Source organism: Gadus chalcogrammus, chromosome 16 (genome assembly GCF_026213295.1).
Source record: "Gadus chalcogrammus isolate NIFS_2021 chromosome 16, NIFS_Gcha_1.0, whole genome shotgun sequence".
Lineage (NCBI taxonomy): Eukaryota > Metazoa > Chordata > Actinopteri > Gadiformes > Gadidae > Gadus > Gadus chalcogrammus.
This window is the reverse complement of record NC_079427.1, coordinates 6,993,166-7,007,173: the sequence shown is the minus strand read 5'-3', so window position 1 is coordinate 7,007,173 and position 14,008 is coordinate 6,993,166. Positions and strand designations below refer to the sequence as shown.

General features: G+C 43.7%; 3 protein-coding genes across 6 annotated transcripts in view; 1 reads left to right on the top strand and 2 right to left on the bottom strand.

The window, feature by feature from the left end:
• Positions 1–43: 43 nt before the first annotated feature.
• On the bottom strand, positions 44–4,992 carry rnaset2l (ribonuclease T2, like). Of its 4 annotated transcripts, none has more exons than XM_056611965.1 (9): positions 4,729–4,992; positions 4,020–4,227; positions 3,695–3,762; positions 3,431–3,488; positions 2,900–2,967; positions 2,475–2,588; positions 2,350–2,398; positions 1,957–2,031; positions 44–1,652 (listed from the first exon to the last, which is right to left on the bottom strand). In XM_056611965.1, the coding sequence occupies exons 2-9, from the start codon at positions 4,212–4,214 to the stop codon at positions 1,473–1,475; spliced, it is 807 nt and encodes a 268-aa protein (XP_056467940.1). In that variant the 5' UTR covers positions 4,215–4,227; positions 4,729–4,992; the 3' UTR covers positions 44–1,472. The 4 variants fall into 4 exon arrangements, with proteins under 4 accessions (XP_056467940.1, XP_056467941.1, XP_056467939.1 ...); XM_056611966.1 differs by lacking the exon at positions 4,729–4,992 and adding an exon at positions 4,311–4,722; XM_056611964.1 differs by having other exon boundaries at positions 45–1,652; positions 4,020–4,214.
• A 1,623-nt stretch (positions 4,993–6,615) lies between these two features.
• On the top strand, positions 6,616–9,356 carry LOC130406416 (cytochrome c oxidase subunit 7A2, mitochondrial). The gene is made up of 4 exons (XM_056611980.1): positions 6,616–6,726; positions 7,824–7,904; positions 8,411–8,495; positions 9,220–9,356. The coding sequence occupies exons 1-4, from the start codon at positions 6,712–6,714 to the stop codon at positions 9,276–9,278; spliced, it is 240 nt and encodes a 79-aa protein (XP_056467955.1). The 5' UTR covers positions 6,616–6,711; the 3' UTR covers positions 9,279–9,356.
• Positions 9,357–9,692: 336 nt separating this feature from the next.
• Positions 9,693–14,008, bottom strand: part of ece2b (endothelin converting enzyme 2b) — a 14,460-nt gene continuing 10,144 nt past the window's right edge. Inside the window, exons 12-14 of the mRNA XM_056610372.1 lie at positions 13,653–13,843; positions 11,229–11,324; positions 9,693–11,061 (exon numbers count right to left, since the gene is read on the bottom strand). Coding sequence (XP_056466347.1) covers positions 10,885–11,061; positions 11,229–11,324; positions 13,653–13,843 — 464 coding nt within the window. The 3' untranslated portion in view covers positions 9,693–10,884. The remainder of the gene's footprint in view (positions 11,062–11,228; positions 11,325–13,652; positions 13,844–14,008) is intronic.

Below are 14,008 nucleotides of genomic sequence, written 5' to 3'. Positions count from 1 at the left end.
TGTCTGAAATGGTTCGGTGTCCTGTTCAGCCAGGAATTCATAATTTTTTTTTTTTCACCCTTACTTTTGGTCAGAAGATGTTAGCTTAAACATGTGACTCTTGAATAAATTGTAAACCCTAACCATGTGCCGAATACTTTATTATGGCCACACACGCATGTATATAGATGGAGTTATTATGTAAGGGATAATGTATAGAACGCCTGTCATTATCGGGAAAATAAGCAGTAGCGAGGTTGTCTTGCTTCTCCTTGAATTATTTTCGATAATAACCTGTGACGTTTGATAAATTATCCTGCTTATTACACGGCTACTTGCCAAAACGAAAAAAGAATAACTTCACACGGTGTGTCTTTTTACAATTTATTTGTTACAAGAATTCATAGTGTTGATCAGCAGAGAAATAGTCTGCCAAAGACGTTGACGTCCCTTAGCAACTGAGTACGCTGGGGTTGATAAGTTACCAGACTATTTGCGGAGTGGTGTTAAAGACGGCAAAAAATTCAATTTCCTTTGACCGCGGTCAATTATACCGCCGGCAGTTGTGAAGGGCCCAAGTGAACGGAGCGTTCCACGGCATTGAGAAGAGCCACGTAATAAATATATATAGTGCACAATATTCTTGAATAACATAGCGACTAAAAGCAAGAGATAATTTTGTTTTATTTGTCTGACTTTAACACAGAATACGAGGCAGAATGTTGATTATTATTCAAGACTAGCGTCAAGACCAGTGTAGTCTAGGGACTAGCAGGATGTACTCTAGGGTCAAGCAGGGTGTGGTCTAGGGTCTAGCAGGGTGTAGTCTAGGGTCTAGCAGGGTGTTGTCTAGAGTCTAGCAGGGTGTAGTCTAGGGTCTAGCAGGGTGTTGTCTAGAGTCTAGCAGGGTGTAGTCTAGGGTCTAGCAGGGTGTACTCTAGGGTCTAGCAGGGTGTTGTCTAGAGTCTACCAGGGTGTAGTCTAGGGTCTAGCAGGGTGTTGTCTAGAGTCTAGCAGGGTGTAGTCTAGGGTCTAGCAGGGTGTACTCTAGGGTCTAGCAGGGTGTAGTCTACGTTCTAGCAGGGTGTAGTCTAGGGTCTAGAAGGGTGTACTCTAGGGTCTAGCAGGGTGTAGTCTAGGGTCTAGAAGGGTATAGTCTAGCAGGGTATAGTCTAGGGTCTACCAGGGTGTAGTCTAGGGTCTAGAAGGGTATAGTCTAGGGTCTATCTAGCAGGGTATAGTCTAGGGTCTAGCAGGATGTACTCTAGGGTCTAGCAGGGTGTAGTCTAGGGTATAGTCTAGGGTCTAGCAGGGTATAGTCTAGGGTCTAGCAGGGTGTAGTCTAGGGTCTAGCAGGTTGTTGTCTAGGGTCTAGAAGGGTATAGTCTAGGGTCTAGCAGGGTGTAGTCTAGGGACTAGCAGGATGTACTCTAGGATCTAGCAGGATGTACTCTAGGGACTAGCAGGGCGTAGTCTAGGGACTAGCAGGACCCTCAGCCACAGGGCTTACGGGGGTTCTCATGGTCTATGGGCACCAGGTAGATGGGGGTCTGCGAAGGGCAGGGATGCCCGCCGGGGGGTGGGCCGCGCTCCACAGTGGGGTTCGGTTTGGGACAGCCCAGGGTGAGGTTCCGGGACAAAGGAATCTTCACCTGGAACCAGAGCTCCCTGTCCTGGACCAGATTATACAGAGGATGAAGAGGCAGAGCTGGACCAGAACATACAGAGGATGAAGAGGCAGAGCTGGACCAGAACATACAGAGGACGAAGAGGCAGAGCTGGACCAGAACATACAGAGGACGAAGAGGCAGAGCTGGACCAGAACATACAGAGGACGAAGAGGCAGAGCTGGACCAGAACATACAGAGGACGAAGAGGCAGAGCTGGACCAGAACATACAGAGGCAGACATCCGCACAAACACAGAGAGAGAGAGCTAGGGAGAGCGAGAGAGAGCTAGAGAGAGAGAGAGAGCTACCTGCTTATCTTTGACGCACTGGATTTCATGGTGCTCTCCTATAAGTGGAGTCAGGACCTCCTCGAGTTCAGCAAGCTACACACACACACACACACACACACACACACACACGGTAACACACACACGGTAACACACACACACACACACACACGGTAACACACATACACGTTAACACACACACTAACACAAATACACGTTAACACACACACTAACACAAATACACGTTAACACACACACACTGTAACAAAATAATACATGCAAACATAGACAATTTGGTAGCGTGGTAAGCACTTGTATATGATTTAATATATCATGTATATTTAAATATATATTATGCAAACTTGGAATATTCATAAAAACATGAGGAAATTATTCATAATGATGAAGTCATACCTTATAAGGGCGATCACAAGACGGAACCACACTCCCCTCTGACAGAGTCCTGCGCAAATAAACAAAATTAGAGTGAGGTGTGTGTGTGTGTGTTTGTGTTTGTTTCTGTGTCTCTGTGCGTGTACCTTGTGATGTTGAATTGTTGTCGTAGTTTGAGGCAGAGTGAGAAATACTTAATCGGGGAGTTGAGTCCTTCAACACAGGCCGCACACACACCATGCTTGAGCCACTCCATCTTCCTGCACGCACACAGTATGTATAACACACTCATCACCCTTATGACACGCAGTACACACAACACCTACATTACACATAACCAATACAACACATACAGTACGCATGACACACAAATTACACTTATAAACATGTACGGTACACATTCAACGAAGAAACAGACATGCACACATAAACATAACCTACACATAGCACAACATTTTCATAGCTATTAATGATATTTTAACGGATTTCAGTTTCATGTGGACAGGCACATGGATGTTGTGTGTGGGTTAGGTTGACTGTGGTCATTGGGGATGGCTGATGGGGACACTACCAGAACTGGAAGTAGGACTTGGACTTCACGAAGGACGGCCACTCCTGAGACAGCTCTTCATCAAGGACCTGGAACCGACCACACCTTACTTTACATATCGTCGTATATTCTGAAACATCCTATCCTTTAGTCTGCAACAGGGGTCTCAAACTCGCGGCCCGGGGGCCGATTGAGGCCCGCGGGATGATATTTTATGGCCCCCTACTTGACATCAAGGTTCAGTGTTAGTGCGGCCCGCGCGTTGTTGTCAAACGCACAGAGTGGCTTGCCACGCTTTTTTATGACTTTTGATAGGGTGACCAGATGTCCTGGTTTTGCCGGGACAGTCCCAATTTTGAGTTGTGTCCTCAATCCCGAGTCGACTGGAACCGAGCACACCTTACTTTACAGCAGTCCAACACGGTACGCTTGTTGAAATGTCACTTTACACCGGTGGAGAGGATTCTTTATTAATAGCTTACTGATTCAGATGTTAATGGATGATATACTGATGCAAATGTCTATTTATGGTCTACTGAAACTGATGTTTACCTCGAGGTCAGAGGGGAAGAGATGCCAACAGCCGCAGCAGTTATAAGCTTTCTGAGGCCTGCAGGACACAACATCACAACCAAAATCAGGGCTGACCTGGCCTGACTAGAGTAATATAGTGGAGTAGAGTGTTAACGTAAAGTAGGGTCCAACTGCAGAGTAAATTGTAACAGTCTTAACAGCAGAGTAACAGTAGAGGAACCTTGCAGTAGACTGAACAGTAGACTATAACAGTGGAGTATAGTGTAACAATAGAGTAGTTACCAGAGCCCATGAATGGTCCAGGTGTTGATCTCTGGTGGAATAACACACTTTGCCTTCTCATTTAGATACTATAGACGGGTAGATAGAAGCATAATGAGTAGAGTGAGTGGATAATGAATATGATTCGACTTGAGTAGTGAGGATCGTGAATGGTAGGGTTAGGAGGGATGCTCCTCACAAGACCGAAGCTCAGGGTTAGAAGGAAGACTCCACGAAGAGTCCTCGCCAGAAGGTTAGTGTAAGGAGGAAGAATACTCATTACAAGGTTAGTTTAAGGAGGAAGACTCCTCATCAGAAGGTTAGTATCAGGAGGAAGAATCCTCACCGTACAGAAGGCCCCGGGCCACTGCAGAGTGAACTTCAGACAATCCCAAGAGCAGAAGGTTTTTTGAACTTCTTCATCATGGCGGACATAGTTGTAGTCATTAGAGTGGTCTAGGCTTGACCATTGGTCTCTCTGCTGCAATGCGGGGACTACAGCTCCCAGCAACACCAGTAGGCACAGTTGTGATCCCAACATCTTCTAAAATAAACTGCAAATTAAAATACTGCCTCATTGAAATATTTAATATATCTATAATGTGGATAATGTTTCTATGTAACATGTTACCAGTACATGGACAGAAGCGTTCCTCTTTCGAATGATCTCATTTAAGGCTCATCATGAAATCGTCTCATTCCCACACAAGAATAATAACTAATACTGTACATATATGTGCATACATGTTTGTGCGTGTGAGAGCACACACACACACACACACACACACACACACACACACACACACACACACACACACACACACACACACACACACACACATTATATTGTTGTTCCCTTTCTTCTTACAAATGTACTACTAATAAATAATTGGATAAAGGGGTATGCTAAATGTAAATGCAATTGGCATCCAGAAATACTAGGTGAATACCTAGTAATAATTCCCAAAAAAAAAAAAAAAGGACTCAACAGATACTCTGGGAATACCGAATAATAATTCCCACAATAAAAGCAAAGTAATAGCTTAAGAACCTACCAGAACCGTGAGATCGTAGCAGTCTGGAGTGTTAGTGCTGTGCTGCAGCTTGAGTGATGCCTACTGAAATAACTATGGTCGTGTAAGTTCCTCATATTTTAAGTCAGGGATGCTCACTTCCTCTTTCTCATCGCCTAGGGTTAGGGTTAGGGTTAGTACGCCACTACGCCACTACTTTTAAGTAAGAAAAAATGTTATCGGGAAACAGCTGTGTGCTTCTTTATTGTGGTGGTTGGACTTTCTGTTCCCTTTGTATAGTTCCACGTTCCGGCAACGCAATGACCACGCAGACGTTTCGACGCAGTGTTGAACGTTAATGGTTCTGCGTCGGGTTTTAGTAAGCGGACCAATCACAGCCCTTGCTGCTGAGTCGACGGATGGTTCCGATTTTTGGGAGGCGGCACGTCTGGCCCTGGCGGTGGACGCAAGGAGGGTACGCAAGGGGTCCGTAACCCCCTTGCGTTGCGGGCAAGTGGCACCATAAAAAGCCCTAGTGTACAGGATGAAGCATGCTTTATCATCCTATGGTCTGAATCATCCTATATTGTCCCATGTTATGAATCATACTATATCATCCTATGGACCTATATGGTCTGAATCATCCTATATTGTCCTATGTTCTGAATCATACTATATTCCTATGGTCTGAATCATCCTATATTGTCCTATGGTCTCAATCATCCAATATCGTCCCATGGTCTTAAAAATCCTATATCGTCGTATATTCTGAAACATCCTATCCTTTAGTCTGCAACAGGGGTCTCAAACTCGCGGCCCGGGGGCCAATTGAGGCCCGCTGGATGATATTTTATGGCCCCCTACTTGACATCAAGGTTCAGTGTTAGTGCGGCCCGCGCGTTGTTGTCAAACGCACAGAGTGGCTTGCCACGCTTTTTTATGACTTGTGATAGGGTGACAAGATGTCCTGGTTTTGCCGGGACGGTCCCAATTTTGAGTTGTGTCCTCAATCCCGAGTCGACAAAAGCCAAAGGACACTAAAATGTCCCGGTTTCCACCGACCACTATGAGATGTCCCCTGTTATCATCGATTACATAGCCAACGTGAATCTAATGATAGCCCGATCATTAACTTAGATTGGGTCAGTTGGGCTACTCTTTGCTGTAGAATACTTGATGGGGCCCAGCCTGACCCAGACTCTACCTCGGGCGGCCCCCCGGTAAGTTGAGTTTGAGACCCCTGGTCTGCATCATCCTATACCATCCTATGGTCTGATCTTATATAATTATAGACCTGTGTGTGTGTGTGTATATATAGCATAATTCTATAATACGCTATATTCTAATGCATAAATCTTTATATTATGAATCATGCTATAATATGGTACAGCAACACAGGTGTAGGAGATGGACTAGGTGGGGCATGGGGTAGGCTAGGACTAGGAGGTGGTGTAGAAGATGGTCTGGGAGGAGGTCTAGGTAAAGGGGTGCTGTAGGGGGGGTCTAGGTAATGGGGGTGGTGTAGGAAGTGGTCTAGGTAATGGGGGTGGTGTAGGAGCTAGTCTAGGTAAGGGGGGGGGGGTCTAGGAGGTGGTGTAGTTGGTGGTCTAGGGGGTGGTGTAGGAGGTGGTCTAGGTCTAGGAGGTGGTGTAGGTGGTGTTCTATAGGTCTAGGAGGTGGTGTAGGTGGTGTTCTATAGGTCTAGGAGGTGGTGTAGGTGGTGTTCTAGGTCCAGGAGGAGGTGTAGGAGGTGGTCTAGGTCCAGGAGGAGGTGTAGGTGGTGTTCTAGGTCCAGGAGGAGGTGTAGGTGGTGTTCTAGGTTTAGGAGGAGGGCTGTCTATTGGATTTATGCAGTCACAAGGAAATCTTGGCATCAACCTGGCCTGGCTTCAGCCAGGGAACCTGATACGTTAATATTTAATCTGTGTGTGGGTGTGTGTGTATGTGTGTGTACTTGAGTGATAGACCGAGAGTGAGAGAGTGTGTTCCAGAGTCAAGAGCAAACAGCAGAGCTCCCCCATCAAGATGAACCACCTCCTGGTAACTTCTTTATGAATCTTTCTGAACGTGTGTGTGTGTGTGTGTGTGTGTTTATCAGTGTTTTTAGTGGAGTATCAGCTAGTTATGGATACAGCTAGTACAGTGTAAACGAAAGCAACACGTCTATATATAGTACACCTAGAGGTCACACACAAACATGCATTCGAGACACCATGTTGAAACAAGTGGGCCGGTTCATGTGCTATCCGTCTCCTGATTGGCTGAAGGCTGTGGTAGAGAGGAATGGTTTGTCCGCAAAAGCTGTCACTCACAGCTCTGACCTTGTTTGATCTGTTGAAGGAACAGAAAATGATTACCTGATATTATTATCAAAGTATATATAATATATATAAATGTTGTAAGCCTAACAACACTTTGTATAGAGTACTTCTACCACTACTATTCCCACCAGAGTGAATTGACAGTATAACAACTAATAGAGAGTTAAACAACACATAAGGCACACTGCTGAGAATTTAGAAGTAACGATGTCTCAACTTTTGTGTGCGTGTGTGTGTGTGTGTGTGTGTGTGTGTGTGTGTGTGTGTGTGTGTGTGTGTGTGGTTGACTTTCGGTTTAGCTGTTTGTGTGTGTGAGTGTGTGTGGGGGGGTTATTAAGAGAAGTGAAATGCTGCCCCTGTTCGCTAGTCTGTCCAACATGACTCTCTATTCATTTAACATACCGTGTTTAGTGAAGATACAGCTAGTTAAAACTAGGTTGTTGTGTTAAGTGGAGATACACTTAGTTAAAACTAGGTTGGTGTTTTTAGTTAAAGCTATTACAAAATATGTTAGTATGTTTTCTAGAGTTGTAGCTAGTTAGTTAGTTAGGAAATATGTAAGTAATGATAAGTAATGATGTCTCTACGTATGTGTGTGTGTGTGTGTGTGTGTGTGTGTGTGTGTGTGTGTGTGTGTGTGTGTGTGTGTGTGTGTGTGTGTGTGTGTATGTGTGTGTGTGTATGTGTGTGTGTGTGTGTGTGTGTGTGTGTGTGTGTGTGTGTGTGTGTGTGTGTGTGTGTGTGTGTGTGTGTGTGTGTGTGTGTTTGTGTGTGTGTGTGTTTGCGTGCGTGCGTACGTACGTGTGTGCGTAACAGAGAGTGTCCTCGTTCAGGTCCTTCTGTTCCTCCAGCAGACAGCTGAGGAACAAAGTCCCCGATGCACAGAAGATCTTTCAGGTACAACGTCAATATGATATATTACAAGTACATTAGAATATTATGTAATATATTACAGTCATGATATAATATGATACAATACAAGTACATTATAATATAATATAGTATAATTAAATCATGATATTATCAAATATAACACAAGTACCTACATCATAATACGATAAAATATAATATGTCATTATATTATGTCATTATATAATACAAGTACATTAAAATAGGATATTATACAAGTACATTATAAGGTGATATAATATAATGTAATAGAAGTACATTATAATAAGATGATATTATATCATACACGTACAATGTAATATAATACAAGTACAATCTAATATAATACAAGTACATTACATCATGATGTTATATTATATAATGCAAGTACATTATAATATGTACCGGTACTTGTTATAAGGTGTTTTGTGTTCAAGTGTAGGTATTGTGTACTGAATACTGGGTACTGAGTACTAGAACTCACCAGCGCTGTCTACCTTTTCCCATGAAAACAGGCGGATAACGGACTTCCAGTCCACATCAAAGGAGGCACCGTCGATGTGCTGATGTACAGAGCGACCATGACGCTCACCATGGCTGGTAGCTCTCTCTCTTATCTGTTCACCTATTCCTCTATTATCTATATACATATATGTCTACTATCTGTACACCTGTCTATTATCTATATACATATGCGTCTTTTATCTATGCACCAATAAGTATATTATCTATACGACAATGTATATTATCTATATACATATACGTCTATTATCTTTATAGATATATGTCTATTATCTATACACTTATATGTATATTATCTATACACTTATACATCTGTTATCTATACACAAATACGTATATTATCTATACAACAATACGTATATTATCCATATACATATATGTCTATTATCTATATACATATATGCCTATTATCTATACACCTATATGTATATTATCTATATACATATACGTCTATTATCTATATACATATGTCTTTTAATTATACACCTATATGTATATTATCTATATACATATACGTCTATTATCTATATTCATGTCTATTATCTATACACCTATATGTATGTTATATATCTCTTTCATCTACACCTATTTAATTGTTCTAGTTGATAATTAATCAGATTCCATGTTATTTATTATATATTTTATACTATTACATATTTACCAAAAATTATATTGTACCACAAACAATTTTAATGCTGTGTATGTGCGTGTGCGCGCGCGTGTGTGGTCATGTGTACGTGCGTTGGTGTGTGTGCTTGCGTGTGTGTGTATGTGTGTGTGTGTGTGTGTTTGTGTGTTACAGGAACCTGCTACTCTCTTTACTGGCTGTTGCATGCCTCCTTTCCTCAAAAGAAAGTCTAGGCTGTGTTTGTGCGATGGATTTAATAGATATATAACAATAAAACTCTAGACACTCTGGGTCCTGTTCTTCTTGAGTGCTCCTCAGCAACACAATGAAAGTCACACACACACACACACACACACACACACACACACACACACACACACACACACACACACACACACACACACACACACACACACACACACACACACACACACACACACACACACACCTCTAGATGGATAGATGGTCTAGTAGATCGGCAACCTGTAGAGTCGACTAATTAACCAGACACTGTGGCAATTTAACCCGATCAAATGTTTACAACAGGACCTCTATGTGATGATTGGTTACCTGTTGAGTTGATTAAAGCCCCTTTCCCACGTAGTTCCTGGTAAGTAATCCCTGAAAGGTTACTTTTTCATTATTTCACTATTCACAAATGCAGCTACATACTGGTCAGGGTTTCTGTCTTGCGGCCTTACACAATGACATAGAAATGCCGGAACAGATGGGCCAAGGGACAGTCCAGCAGATGGCGGTGATGCAACAGTTATTGAGTAACCCTGTCCAGGCCATTCTTGAAAAAAGGTACTTGTTTGCAAACAAAATAAGATATAGTTATATTGTTAACACATCAATGTAACCCTTAAGACGTATTATGATAAACAGTCGCAGATTCAAATTCGTCATCAGTGGAGTGCTTTCATTTGTTGGCTCTCTTCATAGGAACACGTCTTAGGTCAAATGACATAACATTTCACCTGCCTCTCTCCCAATGTGACTGCCTTCATTCACATCTCAGCCGTACAGGCAGTGGTCCTGAATTGTCAGTAGGCCTTGAGCAGGCTATTTGCCGGTGCAGATTTCCCGGAATATTGATGAACCCATGCAGGATATCTTCCTAAACTTTAGAGGGAAGACTGTATGTGTGAAACTTTCTTAACTTACCATACACTTGGACCTTTTAACCAGATACAACTAGATGTTCAGAATAGGACCTCCGGTTGATGATTACCAGTAAAGTAGACTTACTTACCAGACACTTTGACTATTTAAACAGATGTTTATTTTCGCAGATAAATTAGCTGACCACTTGGGACATTCAATATTTAGCATCAGCCATCTTTACTCCTGTTGCTAGGTAACTGGTGCTAGAATCTTTACTCCTGTTGCTAGTTAACCAGTACTAGCATCATTAGTACTGTTGCTAGGTTACTAGTACTAGCATCTGTACTCCTGTTGCTAGGTAACTGCAATGCTGCAGTGCTAGCATTCAATATTCACAATGCTGTTAATGTTACGATTGTAATCGCTAAGAAGGACATAACTTCAAATATTCACAATGCAGTTTATGTTACGATAGTATCGCTATGAAGGGCATAGCGTCAATATTCACAGAGAAAACATGTGATGTCAAGAGAAGAAAAGCTATCTTAGAGGCCAGACCGCCTGACCTACAGAAGACACGCAACACAGAAACACAAAAGAACACAACAACACACTTAGTCCATGTCGCTCTTCTAGGAGAGTACAAGTCCACATGACACCCTTTAGTCGGCAACACACTCCTCCTCCTTCTGCCCTGGCCTCCTCCCCGGGGCCAGGAGTGTCTGTGGCGTCCTACCAGACCTCGCAGCGGCTCCCAGAGTTCATGGGCGACCCGACCGGACACTGGAAATGATGAGCGAAGTCCTGGGAGTTGGAGAGCGTGCCGATGACTCTGTACCTGGGAGGACTGTGGGTGTCCGTCACCAGCCCCTCGTGAGCACTCTCTGGGGTCCGCACCGAGCACCACACCTGGAGAAACAACTTGAAACCATCACTACACTACACCTAGAGAGAGAGAGAGAGAGAGAGAGAGAGAGAGAGAGAGAGAGAGAGAGAGAGAGAGAGAGAGAGAGAGAGAGAGATACAGAGAGATACAGAGAGGTACAGAGAGATACAGAGAATGCTGGATAAACTACCTGAGCAAACCCCAAGAAGAACAGCTGGTCATTAGTCAGGTTAACAGCCGGAAGTCTCTTCTCTTCTCCGTTGAGTCGAACCCACGACCGGTAGGCCTGGAAACACATGATGACAGCATAGAAAAAGACTCATTACATGAAGACTCTTCATACGAAGACAAAGGAGTCTCTCAGCAGGAGTCTTCGAGGAATCAGACGTCCTAATATAAAACATCCAGAAGGTGGCCCCTCACTGATACTTGACCATCTTCTCTCGCTCTCTCCCCCCCCCCCCCCCCCCCCCCCCACTCACAAATCTGGTAACTAAATCATCCACATATTCAACAGGGACTGCGGTCCCATCAGCCTTTCTGCATCTCCCTGTTGACATCTCAGACCACGGACCCGCTTTTCTTTCCCTCTCAAAGTGCCGAACCTCCCTCTTCCACAGACTCGGCCCCTTCTCTCGCCTCATCTGTCCGATCAGCCATCCACCTAACCAGGCTGCTCCACCCTCATGCCTCCCGACTCCGTCACGGACCCTTCTCTCCCCCTCCCAGGTTTTGTCACCCATCAACACGCTCCCCCGACCTCCCTGGCGCCATGGCGGTCTGACTCAGTGGGAGCGCACAGCCTATGAGCGCGTGAAATGTAATTGTGTGAATGCAGGCACTCATGCAAAATTCTTGCCTACCAATCTCTTCTCCTCTCTGCCTCCCGATCTGCAGCAAAATGCTCCTTCCTTCAGTCTAAAATGCAAACTTCCTACTCCAACCCCCACAAAAAACTCCCCAACACCGAGCAATGTTGTTTACTACTTTGTTCACATATACAGTAGACATGGCCTCCTCATTTCCCCTCCAACCTGCCTACACCACCTGTCCGAAATCCACCTTTTAATCTCCTACTCTATAACTTCCTTTTCAACACTCTCACGTTATCTCCCAACTTGTCTTGTATAATTTACTTCCAAAACACTTGGGCCAGCAGTTTTTTTTCCCCAACTCTCTGCATACCTCTAACCAGAACAACTATGTGGATCCTCACCAGTCTGGATATAAGGCAGGCCACTAAACTGAGAATGCCCTCCTTGCCGTATAAGAGAGAAGTCACACTACAACAGCCTCCCTCGTATCCGCTCATTCTGATGGACATTTCAGCAGGCTTCCAAACAGCGAACCACCAGATTCTTCGCTGAACCCTTCAAGAACCGTGGATGTCAGGCTCTGCAAACGCCCTTTTCACAACATACCTCACAGATCGCACTTACAGGAAAACCTGGAAAGAATCGGTGTCTGAAACTTGGGAGTCCATGCAGAAGGCACACAACAAATTCTGTATTTTTTGAAGTCCGAAAAACCAGGTTGCAGCACAAAACAGGCAGACATCTCAAAGTGGATGCCGACCAGCCGATATACTGCTGTTGTAAGTCAGCAGTATAAACACGTCCGGCCCGACCGTTGTGTTGTGCATGGCCCCCTGTTAAATAAACAGATTCACCAAACACACCACCTGAAGCTGCCAACGTCCAACTACCAGTGGAAGCTCGAATCCGATTCAAGTCACTTGCCGGCCATGCTGTGAAAGGCTCAGGCCCGTCCTACTCCCCAGCTTGTCCGCTGTGCTCCATGACTGCCAAACAGCTTGCTGCTCTCTCACTGCCTGCGGACCCCAGCTGCCGCGCAACAAAATCTTGATTGTTTGCTGTCCTGGCTCCACAATGGTGGAAAGAGAAAAAGATCTGGCTTGCTCAAACCCTACCGTAGCTTTACAGGATTACTGAGTTTAGTGCAGTAATGTATCCTACTATAGTATGGTACTATTGAGTGTAGTGTTTTATTGTATACTTTTGTAATCTTTTGTAATTGTATAGTATTATTGAGCATTGTGTTGTATTGTATATTACTATGATATAGTATTTTAGAGCACAGTGCGGTATTCGATACTACTATAGTATAGTATTATTGAGTAGTGTTGTATTGTATACTACTATTGTATTATTGAATCAAATGTGGTATTGTATACTCCTATAGTATAGTTTATTGAGTATATTTTGTTATACTACTATAGTATAGTATTATTTAGTATAGCGTGTACTACTTTAGTTAATACTATTGAGTGTAGTGTCTTATTGTACTACTATAGTATAGTACTATTGAGTGTAGTGTAGTATTGTACTACAATAGTACAATACTATTAAGTGTAGTGTCTTATTGTACTACTATAGTATAGTACTATTCAGTGTAGAGTGGTATTGTACTATTGAGTGTAGTGTGGTATTGTACTACTATAGTGTGGTACTATTGGGTATAGTGTGTTATTGTACTACTATAGTACAGTAGTACTATGGACTGTAGTGTGGTATTGTACTACTATAGTTTGGTACTATTGGGTATAGCGTGCTATTGTACTACTATAGTACAGTACTATGGAGTGTATGCTAACATTGTAAGCAGCTTTCAGTCCTCCATTGTCTGCGATGTTCTCCCCCAGGGTCTGCCTCCCGTTGACCTTCTCCCCGTTGACAGTGTAGCGGCTGTACTGCTCCACCATGCACTCGGTGCGCTGCTGGAAGGACTGCAGGGAGGAGTTCTGCCACCACGGACGCATGTTCCCTTCCTTATCATACTCTCGGCCTGGACGAGAGACACAGAGAGACAGAGAGAGAGAGAGAGAGAGAGAGAGAGAGAGAGAGAGAGAGAGAGAGAGAGAGAGACAGAGAGACAGAGAGAGAGAGAGACAGAGAGAGAGAGACACAGAGAGAGAGAGAGAGAGAGAGAGAGAGAGAAGAGAGATAAGAG

Excerpts from the sequence above, each read along its gene's own strand:
- LOC130406416 (XM_056611980.1), top strand. Across the intron at positions 7,905-8,410 it reads ATGCACAGAAGATCTTTCAG|GCGGATAACGGACTTCCAGT; the intron begins GTACAACGTCAA and ends CCATGAAAACAG. Across the intron at positions 8,496-9,219 it reads CATGACGCTCACCATGGCTG|GAACCTGCTACTCTCTTTAC; the intron begins GTAGCTCTCTCT and ends TGTGTGTTACAG.
- rnaset2l (XM_056611965.1), bottom strand. The coding sequence starts at position 4,214 with ATGTTGGGATCACAACTGTGCCTACTGGTGTTGCTGGGAGCTGTAGTC. Across the intron at positions 3,763-4,019 it reads GGCCCGGGGCCTTCTGTACG|TATCTAAATGAGAAGGCAAA; the intron begins GTGAGGATTCTT and ends ACCCGTCTATAG. Across the intron at positions 2,589-2,899 it reads AAGTCCTACTTCCAGTTCTG|GAAGATGGAGTGGCTCAAGC; the intron begins GTAGTGTCCCCA and ends GTGTGCGTGCAG.